Here is a 24,666-nt window from a genome sequence, read left to right on the forward strand (position 1 = left end):
TGGCTGAGCAGGTTTCATGCGCCTAAAAATTGATGCATGGACCTTTTTACTCTCATTAAAGATGTTGGCTACTCACAGGCTCCTCCCTCTCTTTAAATTGACAGCCTTCAACCTCCACTTTCCTTTTTGCTGCATTAGTTAGTCTGGCATTTGTACGGGGTGTGTGTTGCTCAGTAGAACACAGCTACAAAAATTTATTGAGAACCCAAAATGGGATACAAACCAGATTAAAACTTGGGAAGGGCTAGATTTGACCCGCTAGCCTGCAGTTTAACACATGCATGGACTGTAGTGTGGAGACAGAAGAATGCTGGCATCTGAGAGCTGCATAATCACAAATGAAACTAGTAAATCATCAATAACACTGATGATTTATTAATTTCATGCCATGACACAGCAGTTGTTGCTGGAGTGTGTAACATGTTAAAGATGACCTTTAAGCTGAAAAATGTCAACTTTATGTTGTAACTGAGGCATTTATTTTTAATTTTATCAGCATGGACCTGTGCAAACGTTGACAAAAACAGAGATAACAATCAATTGCTTTTATCCTACACACTGAAGAGCATTACCTTGTTACACCTGCCTTTGGCCGAGTGTACCATTCACATAATTGAAACCTTTGAGCTCTCTGCTTATGTTGAGGTGGTTTTGTGATCCCCATATCCATTTAGGTCCAGGCCACTGTGTCCACATATGAATGCCACAAGGGTTTAAATCAAAACCCTTCTTTGTCCAACTGGGCTGCATAAGCGGGCGCCTGGTTTGATGACTGTAGTGGGTAGAAAGCCTCAGAAAGTTTAGATAAGAGAGAAAGTGTGCGACACAAAAAGAGCAGACAGCCCATAGAATGAACGCCACCAGAGAGGAAAGAGGCCTGAGCCCATCTGAGGGAGGAGGCCTCAAAAAAGGAGGTTTGACTGTCTATTTGTCTCACTGCTACTGGAAGGACCACGCCCAGACCTCTACCACACACACTCACATACACACACAAACAGGAAGCACTTCTGTCGGGCAGCCAACAGGGTTTCCTTTGGTTGAGGGAAGACTAGCACTGCTCACACTGCTTGTGTTTTCCCCCTTTCTCTCCTTTTCCCCTCATCCTGTTTTTCTGTTGTTTTATCTATTCTTAGCCATCACCCCATTACCCTGCCGCGTTTCCTTTGCTTCTCATCTTTCTCAGTGTTTACTCCTCCTTTAAACTTCTCCATATCCCTCTGCCATTTTTTCTTCCCCTCTTCCTCTCTCTTTAACCTTCCATTCCTCACTTCCTCTTCACCACAGAAAACATCCCTCCTCCTGTTATTGTTATTATCTAGAAGGGGTGACTGGATCTGAGTTATGCATGCATGCTGCGTGCCCCACCCTTGGCCTCCTCCTAACACACACACCCACACCCACTCAACTCACCGCAGCTACTAACCCCAAAACACCCACACGCTTTGTTGTTTCTTCTGCTGCCACTGGCCTGAGACGAAAGACAGGGAGCGGATGGTGCAGTCACACCCCGCTTGGTATGACTGCAACGAACGCTGGCCATTGATCGGTACCTCTACCCTGCCCCTTTGACCCATCAAAACTCTAACAACTAGATCACACGATTATCTTTTAAACACAGGATAGTGCCACATCAAAACCATGAAAAGGCTCCCAAGTCATGTTTATGTTCCGATCATAATCCACGAATACACAACTGGATGAAACAGTTTTAAATCAGTAACATAGCTCTCCACAGCTTCATAGCTTTCCACAAAACCTGTTTTCGCACATGCAGCTCTGAATGGAGACAGCAAACGTCTGATGCAGTCAGATCAGACAACACTGAACCTGCCAGCTCCCTGATTAAAACTATCTGTGTTGTCTTACAGCATCAGTTTGTGCCCATATGGAAATAACAGTGGAGGAATTTTGGCCCACTAGTCTTTCAGGAGTTGTTTTAATTCAGCCACGCTGAAACGGCCTGTTTCAGGTCATGCCAAAGCATCCCAATTGGATTTAAGTCCAAGATGTGATGCTGCATACTCCAACATAACTCCACCAAATATTTTCATTTCCTTTATGTCCTTTTTGGTCAGCAGTGGTTTTCCCATGGATGCCAATGTTTCCCGGTCTTTTTCTAATCGTTGAATCATGAACTCTGACCCTAACTGAGGAAAGTGAGGCCTGCAGTTCTTTAGCAGTTGTTTTGGGTTCTGTTGTGACGTCCGGCATAAGTCATCAATACTCTTGAAGTAACTTTGGTATGCTAGACCTTCCTGAGAAGGTTGTACTATAATGGCTCTCACTGAGTCCTAAAACCTTAAGAATGGTTTTGCAAACCTGTCCAGACTGATAAATGGCAGCAACTTTGTTTCTCAGCCATTTGGTTAGATCATGGCATGTGTTACTTTATAAGATCTTTTCCTATTTCACTTTGTCAGACAGTTCCAGCTTTATTTAAGTCATTTCTTGATTCATCAGGTCTGTCAGTAATCAGGCCTGAGCGTGAAATTAAACTCATTAACATGTGATTAATCACATTTAATTCAAGATTTAACAAGGAGGGAAATTTCAAATAGCTTTTTTTGCCTTAATAAATAAAATCATAATTTCAACAACTGTATTTTGCATTTACTTGGGTTGCCTTTGTCTAATATTAAAGAAGAAGAAGAAAATGGATGGATGGATCTGAGACACTTAAGTTTGTAAAACATGCAAAAATTAAAAAAAAGAAATCGCAGCACTGTAAATGCATGAAGGCACAAATTTATTTGCAGGCCATGAAGGATTTGGTTCATACATAATCCTCTTCAAATTCTTTCTTTTCTGTTGTCTTAGTTGAATTCCAGGGATGTCAAACTCGTTTTACATTGTGGACGCACGAAGCCCACTTTGATTTTAAATGAGTCGCACCAATGAAACTCCCTCCATCAATGCAAGGATGTTTAACTACAGATTTATCTCCAGAGATATCTTAAAATAAAGAAGTGCAATTTATACTTTATGTCTCCGTTTTTGTTTCTGATAAAGAAACTGAGCTGTATTAAAGAAAGAAATCAGTACGACGACTTGGGCTAAAATTGTAAGAAATGAATGTGTGAAATTACATTATTAGCATTATTTCTAGTAGCTCATTTCCCAGACTGTTCTGCAATTATAAAGCTGAAAGTTTTTAATTCACAGAAAATAGCTTTTTTTTCCCCCAACTTGGAACACATTGCAAAAAAACATACATTTCCATGGTAGATATTAAAAAAAGAAAAGGTTTTGTTCTGTCATTTAATCGTTTATCTATTACTTAATTTCTTTGGTGTAGTGAAAGATGGCCATGAGGGAGGAAAAGATGTAAAACCTACTAAAATAAAGTTAAATTCACAAGATTTATATTGTTCAGTGGGCCAGATTGATCTCTGTGCCGGGCCAGTTCTGGCCCCCGGGCCTTGTGTTTGACATCTCCGATCTAGCCCACATGCAAGACCCAAAGGTTTTGAAACCTTGACTAAGGTTTCTTGTGTATGCACACATAATCTTTGACCCATATGTCCCACAGGCTTTAAAACAAGGTAGCACAATTTATCGCACCTTTATTACCGTCAGTCGGTTCCTTTAAAACACACCGTTCACAGTAGTAATCTGAATATGAAATGGATTGAGCTTTTGTATCTATACTTTGATTTCCTTCTATTTTTTTCCATTTACTGACTAACATCACGCTTCTTTTATGATCTGCTTATGAGCACATGAATGCGCACACACAGGAATGAGAGCACTCAGGCCTGGGGAACTTTCTCTGCATCCTTTTCCTCTCTGCTGGGTTTTACAACAATTATGGTCCTACAGGAAGGTGGGCAAGCTGACTATACATTCCTCAACAACTTCACACACACAGACACAGATGCAACAGCAATTTGATCTGCACACACTCAGTACTGATGATGGTACTCTCACTGAGTGGGAAAATACTTTAAGCTGTTTCTAAGTGGTGCAAATAAGCCCTGAGAGGTCAGCTTCACCACAGTGCAGTGATGTCTCAGAGGAGCACCAGCAGCCCTGAGATCTTTAGAACAAATTTCAGGTTCATGTTCACAGGTCTGTCAGGGGTAGACATTTGTTCAAACACAAGTAAGAGAAATGAGACAACTGCAGACCGACTCAGAGTGTAATTAGAAAACGTGCGCACGGGTGAATGCCTCTGAGAAGACACACACACCGAGCACAGGCTCGCTTGCTTTATTTATAAGGCAAAAATGGGTTACATAGTACTTCCTCTTTTAACTGTCAGGGAAGAGGTTAAACATTAAATCAGCTTATCTGATCTTTCACACACTGGGATAAGAATACAGAAGTATATCATGCTTTATCTGACATGACAGACACTAAAGGAAAAGAATGCATTTGGTTATAATGTATAATGTAGAAAATCTCTAACAAGGTCATATGTTAAATCCTACGTACACAAGGTCTAAAACTGGAAAACCGTGCTGGCATTAAGAGAAATTTAAATCTGATTAAAGAATCACACGACTGTCAAGACCTTTGCTTTGCTACAGCACACTTTCTGAAAGCTTCTCCAAGAGTTTTCCATATTTCTCCATTAGAGCAAACCAACAGAAGTGCGTGTGTCTTAAAAACAGGCTCTCCAGTGGCCTCGCTTTGTTTCTCACACCTCACCTATGGTATCCCATTACTGAACTGTATGAAGCCGTGTGCCACTGATGTCCCATCTCATTTGATATTTGATACCAGTATTACTGTTTCTCTAGTTAATCCCATTCCTTTGAAAGGATTAAGGCACTGTACACAAACAGCTTTTAAGATCTTCGCCTTTTTATTGTTTGAGATAAGACATAAAAACAGCCTCAAGGGTTACCTGTTAATCCACCTCTCAGATGTAAGATGGAAGAGTCTCATTTACTGCTTGTTTGATGGCTTCATGCTGTTCATTTTGTGTAATAGTAAAACAGGTTTTCCTGAGATTAAGCCGAGGCTGGTGACGGACAAAACTGACAAATGAAACGTCAGACACATTCCAAACCTCTTCATTCCTCCCTCTCTAAATCCCCATTCATTTACCTCCTGCATCCTTTGGACAAATACTCCTGACAGCTCATTCACTAAGCAGTTTGTTCAGAGAAATTAGATTCCTCCTCTTCTTTCACCGTGTCTTTCCCATCCTCTTAACTGCCAAAGTCCTCCCCTCTAATCCTTGTCGAGTTATGTTCCTGGAGCCGGAGGTTGCGGCCATCTGAGAGGAGAGGAGATGAGTTAGAGAAGAGGAAACTGTAAACTGACATTTTTGTGCCATATTCTGCTGCTACCTCGGAGCCAGCTAGTATTTCCCTCTGTTGTTATACGCTCGACCTCTGGGCTTCGGAGGGCGTCTTGTGTTCTGATTTCCTCGATCGTGGTCGTCAGGATAAAATGAGTGAAAATGACGACCTCCTTCGCTGTGTCCTCCTCTCGCCCACGGCCCGTCTGTGCTTTCATATTCTCTTCGAGCTTCTGTTTCTTCCTCTCGCTCCCTCCGTCCCCGTCCACGCCAATGGCCACCCGTCGTCTCCTCTCTTTCCCTCCAACACGTACCACCACTGGGAGCCCAACCTGAGGGTAAGACACAAATCTCCGTACACCGTGCTTCTGTAACATCCAAAAATGCAGCAAACAGGTTTTAGACACATTCAGTCCAGAGATTTGGACGTGCGAGTTATTAATTCATTAAATTGCTTCGAGTGATTCTTGGTCACTGGAGGGCATTAACAAAACTCTGGCATTTTATCACCTTTTATGTTGTTTTGACGAATTCGAGAACAGTTGCCGTTTACCTCATTTTATAATTCACAGACTGTATCCAAAAAATAGATGAGCCCACAGTGACATGATGTGTACTCTTTTGAAGCACTGAGGTGCACATTTCAGCTGCTGATGTCTAACTTTCTTATATGGTAGCAGGCTGGAAATCTGACTCCACCCTGGGTCACTCAGGCTAACCATGTGTTTTGGGAGGCAATCACCATATCAGATTGTCTCTATATGATTAAAGCAATCACTTAAATGATGTGATTGGAAGTCTAGTGTAGAAAATAGTTTAGAAATCAGTAAGTTGTGTGTTTTTAGCAAATGAATGAGAGCTTAAAATAAGAGTGAAGAAAGGTCCAGAGAGTCTTTATGACGCCATGACTGTACAAAAGATGTACAAAAAATATTTTTATTAGAATATTATATGAGCTACATTAGCATGATACTTCATTTTTAATAACATGGTTCTCTTTGATACTGGCAGATATAAAGCAACTCAACTGAGCCTGGAATGAAAGTTATCCAGATTACAAGACAAGCCCAAGTTCTCCAGATATCCTAAGGCTATCTGTGCCAAATTGAAAGCAGACCACAATTATCCTTACGCCACCGTCAAAGTGACGTCCAGTCTGCACCTGCCACCTGACATTTATTTAAATTAGGATGACAATTTGGGCACCAGCTTAACTCACCTGGTGAAGCAGGTGAGCATGTACCGCAAGGCTGAAAGCAGCCAAAAGCTTTTGAGTCTGACTGCATGTCTTCCCCCTCTCCCAGTTTTCCTGTCTAATCGCCACTGTTCTATCACATAAAAGAGAAAAAAACTCTCAAATAAAACATATAAATAAATGGGACCACAAAAGAAACATCATGTTGTACTAAAAATACTTTAAAAGAGTTTATTGAGACCATAAACTCATGAGGAAAGTGTCATGAGGAGGAGGGCCATTTACTTGTAGACTTCTAAACAATTAGACTGAGAGGAGGAGCTCCTTGGGAACGGCTTTTTTTTTTCAGATCCAGAGACGACGATCTTTCATATACATTCTGTGTTTTAATAAGAGTTTATTTAGAGTCTGTGATAGGACTTTACTGAAACCAGTAAATGATAATAACTTTGACTAATGCTTGAAATCAGCAGTCTTAAATGTAAATGTTAATCAGTTCGAACTGTATCAACATTCGTCTCGTCCTCTCTCAAACATACACAGATATCCATCTTGCCTTTCAAGTCTTCCCACAATTATGTGACAACAGCCCACAAAACAGCAAAAATTAAAAATTTCAGGCAGGACGCACACAATCATCAAGTTTGCATTAACTGTGTCGACAGCCGAATTATGATAGGACAGAATACTTTCATCGCACTGAGAGTTTATACAGCTTTCCTTACAAATAACAGAGCAGGAGCAGCTTTTTATTGCTGCACGACTGATTATGAAATTGATCTGCTGGCAGGAACAGTTTCTCTGGGTGTGTTCAGCTGCCACTAAAATCTATTGTTGGATTCACAGAAGCCTGGGACTTGCCATACACTTATGAAACTCTGACAGATGTGGAACGTTTTATGCCAATTACAAAGTGCTCAAAATAAAACATCAAGTCCAACTTTAGAGTTTACCAAACGGGAGCGGCGCATTTGGCTAAATCAGACCGCCATCTTCACATCCATCCTGTGCCTGAATGTGAAGGTGCAGAAAAAGAGTATGTAACACATGCCATGAGCACGAGAGTAATGCGTCAGCGAGGCCACAAGGATCACAATCTTTTTAAAGGTGTTTTATGGCTTGCAGAAAAAAGGAGGAGCTAAAGAAGGGAAACATTAGAAGTTAGGGTAAATATTTTATTGCGAATATGTGTAGCTCTGATAAGAATGCATGAAAATAAGGTTGTTTACAACATCTTGTCTTTTTGAACAGATATAAGCTGGAGAGACGTGGAAGAGGAGCTACACTGGATTCACTGTAATTGCGAGGGCAGGCGGGCTGAGGAGATATTTGCTGAGGAGACTAAACATCAGGCCTGATTCAAACAAAAACCAAACCCGGGTCCTCAACGATACCACATAGCGCCACCGCTACTCTCACGCACATGCATGCTCTCTCTGCGGCTCACACACACACACACACTCACACTCATTTCCCCACAGCTCTGTAGTAATGATCAGTGTCTGTGTCTGGCAGAAATGAAACACTGAGGTATAAAGAGTGTATAGCCTTCCATCTATAAAACCAGAAACATCCTCATGAGACCCACAAGGGTTGACTTGGGCAGAAAGCAGACAGTTCGGCGCAAACTGGAGGATCTGCGCCAACATGGCATGCAGCGCAACGGTCGCAAAAGGTTTATAAGTCACAGGGTTGAAGAGAAACTGTGGGTTCATATTTCATAAGCTCCCGCTAAGTTGGCTTTTGTGATGGGGTCTGCAAACTCCAGGCAAGAGGTGAAGTTGGCCTACAGCCTGCACACTGCAGTCAAGACCGTCGTATAACGATGCATTAATGCTCCTTCATGACAAAACAGGAGGCGTGTAAAAAGGTTCAAGAAACAGCAAATGGTTTTGAAGAGTCTGGAAGCTGGAAGAAAACTACCCCACTGATAGAAGTTAAGATGATGAATAGAAAAAGTAAAACAGAGGGGAACAACCGAGGGGAAGGGGAGCAGAAAGAGGGGAGAGACAGACGAGAGGAGTCTGTAATCAGTTGTTGTGAGTCTTAAAATAGAGCTCTCCCAGCCTATAAACAGAAACCCACTATTACTAGTGCACTGACAAAGCAAGTCTCGGATCCAAGCGTGTGTGTGTGTGTGCGTGCAAATGAGCACGGCGGTATGTGATGAGGCCGCAGCACACATGGAGCTCATTACAGCATGGCCCTCTGGGTAATGTGGTTCCATGAGGGCCCCAAAGAACTACAACCGCAGATCAACTGTCAGATTAAAATGATGCTTCTCTGTTCAGCTCCAGGAGGATTTTTTATTAGTTTTTCATGTGAGCTCGCAGACAGATTGCACCCATCGGATCACTAGGGGCCTCTTCAGCACTCGATACTTTTGGACAGTGATTAGCTTAAAATATAAAAACAACTGAAGCGTAAAAAATAATAGAGACATCGTGGCATCTCTTTTTGGGGCTTCTTTCTTTTCTTTTCTTTTTTGTTTTGTTTCCAGAGTAGATGCAGATACGGGAAACACATGAAAAGAAAATTGGTCTGATGTGCAACAAAGGTCCCCAGCATAGCACAGAGGACATTATGGTTAAATGGTATGCATCTGAACCACGAGGTTACCAGAGCACACCAGAAACACTGTAACATTCAGTCAGAAGGGTTTTCTCTTTCTGATCCTCATTTAGGATGGTCTTTAGATCAAACATCTTTTTCCAAAGAGTCATGGATCAAATGGGAGCAAAATTATACAGCACGAAAACAACACACACAAAGTGAATGGTAAGGGCAAAAAAAGTCGACGACTTATTACAATAATTTATTTCCCCACATTTCTATCCCAGGACTGTCTAGAGAAGCAATTTAAACAGCCTTAAATTATTTTGTACTGTATCTCAAAGAACCTGTAAGTTAAGAAGACTGTTTAACATTAAATCTGATTGCCATGCAATGTAAATAGATATTTCCTGACTTAAATGTATAGTAGTTACACGAGAGCTCTGTATTAACTTTAAATAAATAGAAATCCTATGATGGTGGATGCATTAGTGACGTAAGTTGACATTCTAATCTCTTCAGTCCTTTCAGTAGCATGAAAGCACTGTGACTTGGTTTGGTCCTTAATTGTAAATTTTTTTGTTGTTATTTGAATGTGTTGAGAAAATCATGCATGCATTCATCTGTTAAATCTACTAAATCATCATTGTCATAATAAATATTTTGGAACGACTTTCTGGATCTCGCGTTTAAATGTGCACACCACATCAGCTGTCCTGTGAGCCAGCGCTACCAACATCAGTGTACTTTCTACAGTTTGTATTCTGCTGTGATATAACAGCACAGAACAAGGCCAAGTGCGCATTTCCGTGTGATTTTAACTCTTCGATTATCGCTTTCAGAGCAGACTAAGTGTTTGGAAAGCTGACAAATAAAGCTAAAGTGTTAAGAAATACTAATACCACAGACCAGCACAAAAAGAGGCAAAGCAACTTAAACCATCATCATCATCTGAACATGCAGAACGCATATTCATATCATTTTTTATGCTTCAGACAAATTAAGCAACGTGTTTACAGGGAAACTTTGTACCAAAAGGTCCTAAAGAAGAGAAAGAGTTAATGGAAACTTTAAGTGACGAGCCAGGATTCACATGTACAGAGATAATCAGATAAAAGCAGGTATCAAGTGTGTGTGTCTCACCCGAGTGTCTGTGTCTGTATCCGGTTTGTGTTGTGGTTTTAGGACGTGACTGTGGTGCGTTGGGTCTGGACTGCAGGACTCTGCCTTTCTTGTTGCAAGTTTCTGTAAGTTTCTCCCTTAACTGGAGGAACAGAGACAGGCTGGACGACTGGGAGAAAGAGACAAACGTAAGATTACACACCCACAGATTAATTTACTTATCACTACCAAAGATATTCGTTTGAATTAATAAACAGAAGCAAAACCAGACTAGCTGGAATAAGAAGTCACTTCTTTGTCCCTCTGAAGTATTGACAGATTCATAAATGCCCCATTTTTCTTGTCCCATCTCCACTCACCTCGTGGTCCAGCAGCTCAGTTTTCTCTGTGCCGCTGTGAGCCAGCAGGTACTTTGAGTGGAACAGCCGTCCATCGAAGCTGTGCCAGGGCATTAGAGCAGCGCTGGGCAGCGGGCAGCCGCTGGCACAGTTAGCACCCAGCAGGTGGCTCAGCCCTCGGACGTACAGAGATCCCAACTGCACCGCACGACTCGAAAACAAAGGCAGCTGAAAACAAAAAAATCACTTGGTTGTATATTTAGACTGTGTAACTTCTTTACAGTAAAATCTAATATTTTGCTACAGGCCATTGTCAGTCACCTAATAGATACCGACGACACAAACACAACTCTTTGCAATCCTGCCAGTGGGTTGGGTTTGAGCTTACCACATGTAGGAGAAGATTTTTTTTCAGCACAAAGAGAGACTTCTTTGATGTTGATTATTTCCCTTTTTAAATGCAAAAATCACCTGTCTAGTATTTAAGAGCTTTTAATCGCTCTTTGACTGTCAAATGCTGCTAACATCAATAGATAAATATACACTGAGATCAACTGCAGCACTGATTGTCGCATTAGTGTCTTTTCTGAACTGCAGCAGATTTAAAAGTCCTGCTGCACAGAACCATCTGTTCCTTCAATGTTTAGCGTCACCGTCCGCAATAAATTCCTGAACACTGTTGTCTCCCAACCCCAATTTGCACAAACATATCTGCTCTGCACTGACTCATAAATCAGAAAATTAAAATACTCCTCAGGCCACCCACTTCACTGTTACTTCACTTGGTTTCCTCGTGCTCACTGCCAGATGACAGTGAAGCATCTCTGTATATCTTCCTATTTGTTGGCTGCATGTGATGGTGAAACTTCTTTGCTTAGATGGACTCAAATTGGCTTTTAAACTAAGACCATAATTACATTTTTTTCTGGATATAACTATGCTTGAGGACATTTTGAATGATGAGGATGAACAAAGTAAAATGAAAACCGGAAAGATATCTCAGAGTGAACCTGCTCTTATACTGCAGCAAACAAGAGTAAATCTCCCCATTTACTTTTCAAAAGTCTTCACCCTTCCCTCATTTCTTTATATTTAGCCAGAAAATTGGGAAATAGGTGCAGCCAGGTCTCCGGGCTTTATGAAGGACATTCAAAGCTCCTTTTTTGGATTTTGGATGCCCTTTTCAGTCAGGATGAGCCCACACTGCATCAATAATGTTTAAACGCCGGGCATGCCCCAGCCTTTCTTTCCTGCTTCCCTTCCTTAAGAAATGCTTCTTGACAGCCACACTTCCACTGAGATCATTTGTGATGAAATCCGAGAAATCTGATTCAGTTCATCTGGAAGTTGCATGCTCCACCAAGCATGCATCAAGTCATTTCTGGTGATCCTTCAGTAGACACTAGATGGATCAGCTGATGGATCACACCTCTCAGGTATTTGCTAAATTTTTCTTAAAGGCATGACCTTCAGGTCATTTACGATACTGCAGCAATTTCTTTTGCATTCCACTTGTACCCTCAATTTTTTTGCACATCAGGCTCAGATATGCCAACTTTTCTGTTAGCAGTTCTTTGGGAATCAGCTTATTGATGATTTTTATGACTTTCAAACTGTTATGTGTTATTTTAAAAAAGAAAAACCCATAACAAACTGGAATAAATTATGTTTTTTATGACAGCCTGTTGGTATCAAAGTGGCTAAAGATACTATTAAAACTTGTTTTTTGGTCAGTTGTCTTCTGTGTGTAGACACATTGGTTCATCCTTTGAGTTGCCCAACTTCTTATGCTTGAATCATTCGTAGGTCATTGAAAACAAAATAAAAGCCATTCCTCTGGAAACAGCCCGAGGGCTGGACAAAGGGAAACTTTGTAACACCACTTAATAAAAATTCTAGAAAGTCTGTCTCCTTGGAAGCAAAACATCAATAAATGAGGCACTCAAGACTTTTGCACGGTGCTGTAAATGCCCTAATAAAGATAAGTTTCTCCTGAGTAAATAATAAAAAAAAATCAGGCAAAATTATAATATATCTTACAGCTGTTTTGTGTAACTGAGAGAACAAAAACAAACTGCGGGAGAAGAATAAAGAATAAGAGGAGGATGAAGAAGTGGAGCACAAGCTGATTGTAACAGCAGGCAGATGTTCTGTGTGTGTGTCTGCTCTCACCTGTCCCTCAGATAGCACTGATAACAGTGATTACGTGTACACAGACACACACATACACTCATCCCTGCCTGCCACCTGCTTCCAGTCAAACACAGCTTCACCTTCTGAAAACAATGAAACACTGGACAGACACACAAGCCTGAAGGCACACACAGACACAAAGACAGAAAAGAGATAAAGAGCAACACGAGGGAGAGAGAAAGAGTGGTCGAGTGCAAAAAGGATAAGAACGTGAGAACACACACACACACAAAAGACAGAGAGACAAAGACAGAAATGTGTGTGTGCATGTGTGTGTCCAGTGGGGCGGAGTGTGCATGGTGTAAATAGCTCCATGTGGTGAGCGTCAGCCAGGACAGACAGGCGACTGTCGCCAGCTTACTCTCTGTCGCACACACAAACACACACGCCAAAATCACTGTCCCACACAACCAACGCATCCAAAAACCTATGACCCACAGCCCCTCTCTCCTACACATACACTGGGTGACACTTTTTCACAAACAGACACTTCTCTCTCATAAATTAATCTTTTAATAAAGAAAATCTTTGTGATTTTTACTTCCTGCTCTGATGTGTGATGTATGTGAATCTGTAGCTGTCTGTAAACTGTGCAAACACACACACACAGATATGAACTTGCAAAAATGAATACCATACGCACATCAATAACACTTTGTCTGTTTGTGTTTATGTGCATATTTAATCCGTACACTAGTCACTCAGTTAAAACCCCTCCTGCAGCTCTGAACCTCTCCCATACGACATATTCAAATCAACGCCCAGCCCTAATTATTGTGTAGAAAACAGATGAGCAGCACAAATACAAATTACTAGACATAAGTATGGTAATTAAGCAGTAAAAATAAATGGGGCTACAAAGAGGCAGCAAACACAACGGTCGTTTTCCCAGAGAATGGAAATGCACAGCTGACTCTCAGACGCTCGCATCTGAGAGAACTCACAAGTCCCACGATGCCCCTTCACTGAAGACTGAAATTATAAAGTAGCAGTATCCACTGCCTTGTTAATACATGTCTGATGAGGACTTTGGTTCACTCTGTTTTTATACCAATCTGTTCTAAAAATGTATCATTCTTAATCGTCTCAAATTTAAATTTAAACTATTTTGCTTTTCCTGTGCAATAAGCCATGTACTCATTGTTACAATGGTGGATATTTCTAATAAACAATAAGAAAACTCTTTAAACAATAAATTTGACAAGAAGAGTCAAGCAAAAATACCCTTGAACAGAGTGATTTGTCATTCTTGTGTCTGACCGTCTGTCATCTTGCATTAACATCAGCACAACAAATGTGCAGCGGGAGCTTCATGGCATGGGTTTCCAGCTGCATGTCCCACTGAACACCTTTAGTAGAACAGATATTACGAGCAGGACCTCTCGTCCAACACCATTGTCTGACCTAATCAATTTTCTTCTGGTTGAATGGGGGAAAATTCCCACAGACACACTCCAAAATCTTGCAGAAAGCCTTTCCAAAAGAGCGGAAGATGTAAGAGTTGCAAAATTGGATAAACTTCATACTGGGATAAATTCCATACTGATGCCTATGGATTTAGAATAGGATGCCATAAAGCTCCTGTAGGCGTAATATGTAAGTGGCCCATTACTTTTATCCATCTAGTGTATTTATAAAATTTCAATGGTGGATGCTGGACTTAAACATGCCTAAAGTTTCGAACGATGATGTGAGTGTGTGTACAAATAATCCCTGTGAGCTAAAACCTCACACTTCACACTGCTCTGAATGCTTTGGCTCTGTATGATGTCAAAGAGAGGGGATATTCTTATGTACTTCAGACACAGGGGCTGAACCCAGGCCTAATCCAAGACAGGTATGGATTATTTTGACTCTGGTGCTGTGGAGAGTAAGGAGCTGGAAATTAGCAATAATAGGTTCAGTTTTCTTTAATTTCTGCATAATGATGCTGCTTTGGGGATGCTAGTATTTGAAAACCAAGTTTTGATCTTAAGACGATCCTGTGTAAATGAGAATCAGGGAGAGGATTTTAAAAATGAAAGTGTTTCTGGTGTGACCTTTGTGGGTCAGGTTCATACTACCTAACCACAATGTCCTCTGTGCTATGTTGTGGACCTCTTTTCATGCGTTTCCTCCATCTACTCTGCAAGCCTTCCAATTAAAATGCAAAAAAATAAAGCTGCCCAAACTGAGTGAAGTTTCAAAACTAAACAATGAAAGTAAACTTTAAAAATCCTGGACAATTAAATGGTTAGCTAAGCAAGTATAAACATTTTACATAAATTTAATTGCACAGAAAATGCAAAAAAGAATAAATATCCACCAGTGTATGTGCACTTTTAAGACATTCCTGACGACCGGATTTTAAAAATAAGGTTCAAAATTTCTATTTCCAACAACAAAAACACCCTGCAGTTTATCATAACTGCTTATTTTTTCAAGATTGTTGTATGCTTTCTTGGAAAGACCGTCAATCAGCAGCTTATTTATGTTTTCTCTCCACTTTCTCTTCACTTTCTATTAATGGAAACATTTTCAGAGCTGTGTTTACCCCAAGAGGACTTTGTTTACTGTAAACGTCAGCGAACATTGTCTTCTTGCAGCGGGATACACAATGTTTGGCTTCACCGTTAAAAAAACGTGGGGGTGAAAATCTGAAAACAACTATAAAATATCAAAAGCATCTTTTACAAATGATCTAAATGCGTTTGTGACAGACCTCGATCTGTTGAAGCTCCTGAGAGGATTTCAGTCTCAGACACACAGCTTGACTCAGGTAGGAATCCACGTCTTCTAGAGATAAAGTTTGTACCTGAAAACATGCGCACAAACCAAACACACAAGGGAAAATACGTGGTTAGTCAGTTCAATCACATCCCAGTGTGTCTTCTTTGTGGGTCAGTCTGTTTTGTCTGCTCGCTGTGCAACAAGTCAACACAAAAAGAAACAATGGCCGCTACAGAGACTAGGCTGCCCGTTTGTGTGTACAAAACAAACAAACCCTGAAGTTATTTAAATAGAAGAGCGAGAGGGGAATGTGAATGCTGCAGTGATCAGACAACAGCTACTATTGTCTGTCATGCTGTCTGCTCATCTTTAATCATCTGCTCGTCTAGCCTCCTTCTAACAAGCTACTGTCCTGTCTGTCAGGGCCTTCATTCATTTAAATCACTGCCTGCCAGCCAGCCAGCGCCTGACTGAAAACCAGTCTGAAAGGCTGCCTGTCGATTTTAGTATTAAAGCATTCAGCTCTGTCTCTCCAGGTGGGGCAAACATGAGGAAACAGTTACTCCGATCTAAATAAGACTAAATCTATGACCGAACTTTTGGTGTTTTTCAGTTGGCGTGTGTTAAATGTATTAGAAAAGAAAAAAGAAAGCAGTACTCTAAGCATACTTTAAAGACAGCAAATAACATGTTACACAAAAACAAGACATCTGAGCTTTTCTTTGAAAATGTATCTTTGTTAGAAACGCATTAATAAGTGATTCAAGTGTCTCTGAAAAAGAGTTAATAAAAGGTATAATTCATGTTTCGCTTCTATAACATGACGCACACACGGTTATCCTGTCACGCGATCTAATGTTGTGTTAAAGCTCAGTCAGAAGACGTCAATGCAAAATACCCAAACCAAAAGCACAAATCTCGGCTTCTTTCACATACGAATTAGTGATCACAGGGCATTACAACAGGATCAAAAGCAGCTCAGATTGATACACTCTTAGATTTACAATCAAAATACAGTAATACGAGTTCTGAGGTGGTTTGAGAATTGTCTCCTGAGTTATTCAAAACCCCTGGATGGTTATCAGGACTTGTTGACGTAAGAGCTGAAGTTACAAAGGCCGGTGTCTGTGTCTAAACTGGGCCCCCAGTGAATGATAATGGTTACCGTCAAGCCATCAACAAGCGATGTTTGACTTTACATCACACGGTGACAAAAGAGCAGAATAATTGTTGTGTACGTGTTATAGATGTAAATCCCAAATCAAAAGCTGACTCGTACGTTAAACTGTCATCAAACATATTTTGTCTTTCATTTCTTTGTTTACATGAACCGCCAGCTGTAGGTATCATCCCCTTTCATCTAACAGCTTAACCGGAGCCCAAGCCAAACATGCGCCCTGACCAATAACAACCAAAAGAGGAAAGACCAATCATGCTGCAGATACAATCATTTGTAAAGTACAGCTGTTAATATTATTTTTATGTTTTGTGGGGCAGAATCGATCAACATGACACCAGAGAAGACTGTAAAACATGTGTAACAAACAAAAAGCACCTCGATTTTTTCCTATTTGCAAATAAAAATAAGTTACATTTGCTATTGATTCATTAATAATTAAATCACATCCTTTTCCCAGAGAATCATACAAATATTTCTGCTTTTTTTCTCTTTAAATAACTTTAATTAACTATTTTCATTCTCTGATCGCTACCAGATAAACGCATCTACACTACCTGTAGGACTAAATATGTGACCAGGCAGAGAGCAGCCAGGAGAGAGTCTTCAATAACTCCATGCAGCTCCGAAAACTCAGGACAGCCAAAAATTGTGAGGAAGGCTGTCAGGCGAAGAGCAGCCACGTCAGGACCCGTGCTGAACCATAACAAGTCCAGACTGGGTTGATCACCTACAGATTCGAGCAAAAGAGAAAAATACTATGGATTTTAGATGGAAAAATATGGCACAATATCTCTTTCATGTGTTAAACGTAACCAGAGCCAGCTTTTCAACGTGAGTCTTAAAGCCGCTGGTGCCTCAGGGTTAGTCTACAATGATTTTAATTACAGAGAAAACATAATTCCCAGGAAACAATCACTTATAACCACAGGACTCATTTGGTTGCTGCTTATTTGGGAGCAATTTAGTCCTATAGTGCATAAACCAAGAATCATGGACATAGTTGTCGTTTTATCATCTCAGGGATTAAAAAAATAAATCAAATAAAATCTTGTATTGGTGGTGTAACTGTACTGAAATCGTGTTTTATTTTGTGTCCAAAGATACAGAGATAAGTATATGAAAAACAGCAGGTACAGTACAGGGCAGGCTGACTGGGAGAGGGTGGACGATATCAGGTTCCTTCAAAGGGTTTCCGGGGAAGACAAACCATTCCCTGGTTGCTGGAGGGTCCACAATCCTTCCTGAAAAAGCACAACATTGTCAGGGTTATGCTTGGATTAGATTTACTCGATTTCCTGCAAAGAACATCATCATTCTCCTCACTTTACATAAAAACTAACGGCACAAACTCCGCTGACGTGTGTGTGTCTGCACGGTTCGTAATCCCTTTGCCTCTCCACTGAAGATATATTTTTGATGTTGCCAGAATCTACATGCGTCTACCACAGACTATATATGAAGACAGACAAAGCCACTGTGAAATCACTCAGACCCAGATGTCTGTTGATTAATGTTAAATGAGACCTCAACAGACTTAGAAACCAATCGGTAACCCCCTGGTAACTGGTTGCTAAGTGTATATCCTGACTGGCAGGTGAAATCCGTTACAAAAAGGGTGCTGCACCAAAAACCTCCTTTTGATTGCTTTAGTCACTAGCAGATTGCTGCACTTGCCCACAGTTTGCATGGAAGACGTCAACAGTGGTGGATGCTGAAATTGCCGACTGCAAATGCTTGCAAACTAACCACGAAACAAAGGCAGTTTGTCTTCAAAATAAAAGTTGGGCCTCTGTATTACTAAGCAGGCCATATTTATCAGATAATTACATTTAATTGATCAAAAAAAAAGACCAAAGGCACAAATATGAATGGAAAGTTCCAGCTTGGTGAGTTGGGAAAATAAGACCTGATAGACACCTACTGGCTATCAACACGCCTCTTAGCCAAAGTGAGTATCCCTGTAACCTTTTAAGCAAAATCCAAATGATTATAATAAATAACTAACTCATTGCATAGTTCTAATAGGATAATAATATGTTGTTTTTTCTGGGTATTTTAACACTGGAGTCTATGGGGATTAAATTGCTGTTGGAGTCAGACTTATTTCACCACTAGAAAAACTGTAGTTTTTGGCATTTCTTGCTGACTTTTTTCATTCGTGTATGCTTCTGTTCTCATTGTCTTATGTATTAACTGTTTTACCATTGTGACCAAGCAGAAGGAGGAGACCATAGATGAGTTGTCTGCAGGGCTTGTAGACGAGGGCTTGAGGCACTAACTCTGTGTCCTCCTCATCCTCCAGAGTGTTGCTACACTCAGTGACACCCACACACAAGACAGTGTAAACCATGAAACCCTCTGCTGCTGCATGCTTCTCTCTACATGCCTGTGGAAAACCACACAGTAAAGAAACATTTATTCCAGTCTGCAGGGAGCTCTAAAGAACAAAATCACATATATGACTATAACATACCTTTAGGATTTCTGGACTAACATATTTTTCAAAAGCAGAGGGAAGTGAGGAGATTTCACACAGCTCGGGACGTTTCTGTCCAGGTAGTGTGTATAAGCAAACACCTTTCTTCAGTAGCTCTCTACGAGGAGTCGAGAGATTCAGAGACTGTGGAACCAGTTCAGCTTCCTCGTCCTCTGTACTCCACAGAGAGCTCACAAGTTGGGACACTGCTAGCACCACCTGCCCCTGCGGAGCACCATAATGTGGTGCAGGACTGTTTTTCCTGGGAACAATAAAATGAAGAATTTTAACTATTTTGGCTCATTGACAAACGCAAACAAGATTAGTGTTTTTCTTTGCAGACAAAAATAAAGAGTGATGGGTTGGTACCGCATGTTGATCTGAGTTCTGTATAATAAAGAAGGATTTGGGCTTAAATCAAATCAAATCAATTTATTTATATAGCACTTTTCACAGGATAAAAACCACAAAGTGCTTCACAGTAATATAAAACAGAAATACATAAAATACATTAATAATAAAACAAACAGCACAAATCTAATTAAAAGCCAATCTAAATAAATGAGTCTTAAGCTGCTTTTTAAAAGAATAAACACAATCAAGGCAACGTAATGAGGGAGAGCATTCCACAACCTGGGGACCACCGCTCTAAAAGATCTATCACCACAGGCTTATTGAGGTAACTTCAGGTTTAACGTCACGTTTCTAGGGTTACCAAGGTAGCTCACCATGGTAACTTAATGCAGCAGACCTAACCTGCTTTGAAGCATGTTAAGCTGACAGTAAGATATGAAATACTGAACAACAAGTTCTGTTGAAAATAGCATCACCACTCACGGTTTTCCCACATGTTATTCCTTTTTTTATTTCACAGTTGGCTGGATGAAATTTTAGATCAATTTTGGACAACTGTTCATAACTGTGTGCCGAACATCAAATATGACTGTAAAGTAAGTCTATGCATGCATTCTTTTTTCATATTTGCTCTTCTACTTGCATCATCCAACCGAAACCTGCCAGAGTTGCTGAGCCGTGCGTTAATGATAGTGCTGTGATACTGATAAGTGCATTTATTCACACAGACTGCATTTTTCCGGCTTTCCTTCCTGGCCTCGAACAGACCAGACAGACTCTTCCAGTTTCCCTGACCATAGTACATAAAGCCTACATACATTTTTAGAGCACTTTTTTTTTTACTGAAGCTCTGTTGCTCTTAATATTTTTATCAAATTATATTTTTATCCTTTGTATAATCAGTCACTCTGCTCCCTCTAGGCTTATACATTAGAGGGGAGCTAAGTCCATCCCTTTCACGTGAACATGCTCAAAGATAATTTAGGAAACCTTGGGATTACCACTTTCACGTGTCACTTTAGCCTGATTGCTGATGTTAGGGTAAGTGAAGCAAGATAAGGAAAAGATAACCTGAGTGGGCTGAACTTGCATTTAAGTGCAGGGCTGAGGTGTTGGAAAAACAAACTTAAACATGCTTATGATCTCAAAGTCCACAGGTTTCACACTTACTATTATTTTTAATAAGTGTGTATTTTTTAAACAGACACTGAAAAAAAAATCTGTCAAAGAAAAGCTTAGAGAATGAAGTCAAGGAACTCTTTAACATAAAAAGGGTATATTATGTAACTAAATGTAGCCAGCAACAAATATAGCTTTGATTTAGTAGTAAATAAGACTGAAAAATCCAATGTTCTATTAATTCTATTCAATACGGCTGCAGATATGCACCTGTAAGCTGCCATCGCATTGTTCCTGACATCACGCATCTTCTCCTCTGACACCACATCATTACCCAGGAGACAGGCCAGCAGTGGTAGCTGGGTAACAGCCAGTCCAATGGTTAGGCAGAGCCTCTGTCGGTCGTACATGACAGTGGTGAGGCTGTTTATCCGCAGCTTTGCCACAGACAAATAAGGGGCACTTTAGAGATAAGGGTTAAAACAAAATGTTCCAATCAGACAGTTTGACCACATTTGTCAATAAAATTAAGTTAATTTGCAATTATGAGATTGATTTTACAAACCTGTCATATATGATGAAGTCTGAATCCTCTCCCAGAATACCCATGCTGCCATGTTGGCGAGCATAGCTGGCAATCTCATAGTCTGCCTCCCGCACTGAGCAAAACACTTCCTGACCTAATGACCTGTAAAACAAAACAAAACAAATGTATAAGAACTAGAATTACTGGCTTTATAATTATGGTGCATATATTCTGTCCTGTCTTGCAAACAGACCGGAGAGCAAAGGGTGTGAATGTCGCCAATCCTGAGGGCAGACAAAAAAGCTCTCTACCCGGCTGATCTCCATGCTCTTTTATGTGACAAAATATCTTTGAAATCTTCCCGTTCACTCTGCGTCTCCTCTTCACCTGTAGACCAGAACCAAGGTTTTTTGTAGTCACGCAAAAATAAGAGACCAATATAAAAAAATGTATGATGTTTTTGTAGCACATTTTGTGACTTACCTACCCTTTGTACCACTGACAATTTGAGGTATGTAGAAACCTGCCAAGGTGTTATTTATTAAGGTTATGTTCTCACCCACTCTTGCCTCTTCTGCTCCTCCACTACTCCATCAAAGAAAAAGACCAGTCGGATGCCTGCAGACGTAAATGCCTCAACCCATCTCTTTAGGATATCCAAGTACTCCCTCCACTGGCCCCCACATGCCCAGTCCTTACATGAATACCAGTAGCACAAGCAGGCCATACCATCGACAACAAGTGTGGGGTCTGCAAGTAAGTGAAATCAAAATGTAACATACAGCAGACCTGCATGATAACCCAGACAATGATCACCGTTGTGTACTGTCTGCCTTGGTTCTTGCTGATGTGGGTATACACATAGTAGTACAGTAAACCAATATGGGAAAATAAAGTAGAAGCATATAAAAGTCATAAGATATTTTCAAAGGAACATGAACATGTCCTGTTCTGTAAGTTTTAGAGATGCCATTAAAAGCACTGTTTTAGCTTCCACCAACTACACTGTACTGTGTTACAATCCACCGAATAAACATGCTTAAAGGCATAGCATATACTAAGTATGGGTTTAAAGAAAAGTGCTACCTTTTAAACTCCTAGCATTGCATGGCCTTTGTTTAGGTCTGTTGTTATGACTAGTAAGCAAAGGTGTACATATGACTACCACCAGAAAACAGCTAAAAATATCACAACTAATACTATACTATTAAAATTACTGTTAGGAAAACATGTACTTCAAATTAAGCTAAATATTTTTTTCTGTCAGTAGGCCATAATTTTTACTACACATTTTCAAATACATCTGTAAGTACAAGCATGATAATAACTATTGTTACTACCATGTCACGCCCTGAAATAAAGACTGAACAGGTGTAAACAGTATTTACTTGATGAAGCAGTACTTTCATTAAACTGCACGCACCTGTCCACCACCTATGTTGTTGTAGTGTTCTCTCTGTCTCGTTTACAAGCCACAGATTTTTGTTAGTTTTTTAAATAGATGTTTTATTTTGCTTTTTTTAAACATTAAGAACATTAAAAACTGACGATTAGGCAAAAGCCAGAACAAACTATTTCCTTCAGCCAAAAGCTAAAAGAAAATCTCTCTATATATAATCATAGGAACATTTCCAAGCCAGCAATGTTGGAGCAAGTTGGCTTATTTTAATAATTAAAGTTATTATGACTTTTTTCCTCAATCACTGTCTTGTGGGTGTTTCAGTCCTTAGTCAGTTTTTAATTACAGTTTTCCTTGCAGCTGCCATTGGCTTTGATCATTTGGATAAACATCTCCTTTAAATTGACTCAAATATAAGAGCAGACACAATGGCGGAATTATATAACAGAAGACCAAGGGATCTTCCAAGAATGGTTGCACTATTTTGCAGGGAACTGACTTTTATATCCCTCGATCTCTATTCTGAGACTTGCTCCAGAGCAAGTTAGGTTTGCAGTATAAGTTACCATGGTGATCTACCTAGGTAAGAAGTGATTCCCCTTTGTAGTACTAGTACTGCTTTGCAGTATGGGAGTTTGGTCATCCATGGCCCACTTGTGTTTTTAACTAGCCTGGATTTCCTTGTGTCTTCCTGGATTTGTTAAGTCTCCATCTCTGAGTTAGAGTGATTATGGCTTATTATAGGCTCATTATTATTATGTTATTCCAGTTTTGGGTTGGTTTGTTTTTGGTTGTCTCTTGTCCAATGTGTCTTATATTTGGTTTTACTTTCACTGTCTCATTGATATGTTTAACCTGTTTCTTGTTACCCACCTGTTTCCAATCTCCTTGTTATCCCACAGTTTGTTCTGTCTGTATTTATACCCCTTGTATTTCAGTTAAACTATGTTGTGTCCTACTGCTGTCTTTGTGTGCATTTCGCTGGTCCCTTGTCATTTTCAATTCGGTTGCCTGGATGTCAGGACTCTGTTTTTCCTCTGCTTTTGGACTTTATCAGCCATAATAAAGGGTTCGTTTTTTTCTTTTCAAGTCTGTCTCTGAAATCTGTGTTTGGATCTTCCACCTTTGCTCTACTCCAAAAAAAATTGCATCCTTAAATAGAGAACCACTGCTTTAGCAGGTTAATAAAGCCAAATATTGTACACACATCTGAAAAGCTGAGAGCTGAAAAGCTGTTTCCTCACATTACTTTACATAATCATGCACACCAGTGGAGAAAGCTGGAGCTTCTGGGGGAGTCTGCTAATATTGCCATTTCATGAATGACACAGAGCCACTGTCACACTGGCTGCACACAGAAATAAACTCAACTGCTGGTGTGAGGTGCGGTTGCGGAGGCCTGCTGCTGTCTGGCCATGTCTCTCAGGTTCACTGTCACACAGGCTTCTGGACAGCAGCGGTCCATGAAGTACTGTAGACCCTTCACGCCCATTCCTATTGAGCAGAAACACACAGGGAGGAAGCATTTCACGTCTTTCCAAATAGCGTGTACTTTAACTTTTAATCGGGTGGATCTGTTTTGGTGTAACACCGTCACTGTGGGGAGTTGATTTTAATGAGAACTGACACGAACGCTAACTGTTAGCTTCGCTTTTAGCCCCGTTTCGTGCCGTTGCCAGCAAACTCGTATCACGGATGATACGTCACAGCAAATGCTACTACAACTACTCTAGTATCGCTTCACATGGCAAAAAAAGGAAAAAAAACTCACTTTGAAATGTCGCTGGACACTGAGCTTCCGTAGCATTGGTCCCTGCTGTGTTTACTTGGTGTAAATTCAAACTACTTCCTATAATCTACGCGTGGCGTCATCACGTTACAAAACAAAACGCACGTGCTCGGCGCATGGAGACCACCGCGCATTCATTAAAACAAAGAGTGAGCAGAGACAAAAATAAAATAAAAACGTGGCACGGCGCTTCTTACTAGCGAACATCCTGAATGTCATGAATGAGAATGAGCCTTTGTGTTTGTGTGGGCTCGTAAGACTTCACTCCAGCACAGGATAAGAGGAGGGCTAATTGCTCTCCTGGAGAGTGGGCAGTCTTTTGCTGAAAGCCATTAGGTCTACCTTCTCCACACAAAGCGCCCCCGGTACCTTCCACTCCATTGTGTGACCAGAGCAGGAATAAAAGGAGGGGACATATGCTGGCCGTCAGTGCAGCTGTCAGCATCTGTCGCTCTACAGCCAGAT

At 40.5% G+C, this 24,666-nt stretch overlaps 1 protein-coding gene across 1 annotated transcript; it reads right to left on the minus strand.

Moving 5' to 3' along the window:
* Nucleotides 1–4,568: 4,568 nt before the first annotated feature.
* fam120b (family with sequence similarity 120 member B) lies at nucleotides 4,569–24,289 on the minus strand. The gene is made up of 15 exons (XM_026170659.1): nucleotides 24,184–24,289; nucleotides 23,784–23,906; nucleotides 21,573–21,763; nucleotides 21,267–21,400; nucleotides 21,053–21,175; nucleotides 20,758–20,949; nucleotides 19,012–19,276; nucleotides 18,741–18,924; nucleotides 17,678–17,779; nucleotides 17,093–17,265; nucleotides 15,351–15,443; nucleotides 10,478–10,684; nucleotides 10,140–10,287; nucleotides 5,298–5,580; nucleotides 4,569–5,224 (listed from the first exon to the last, which is right to left on the minus strand). Exons 2-14 carry the CDS (start codon nucleotides 23,902–23,904, stop codon nucleotides 5,309–5,311), a joined length of 2,205 nt encoding a protein of 734 aa, XP_026026444.1. The 5' UTR covers nucleotides 23,905–23,906; nucleotides 24,184–24,289; the 3' UTR covers nucleotides 4,569–5,224; nucleotides 5,298–5,308.
* Nucleotides 24,290–24,666: the final 377 nt, after the last annotated feature.

This window comes from Astatotilapia calliptera, chromosome 1, assembly GCF_900246225.1.
Source record: "Astatotilapia calliptera chromosome 1, fAstCal1.2, whole genome shotgun sequence".
Classification (NCBI taxonomy): Eukaryota; Metazoa; Chordata; class Actinopteri; order Cichliformes; family Cichlidae; genus Astatotilapia; species Astatotilapia calliptera.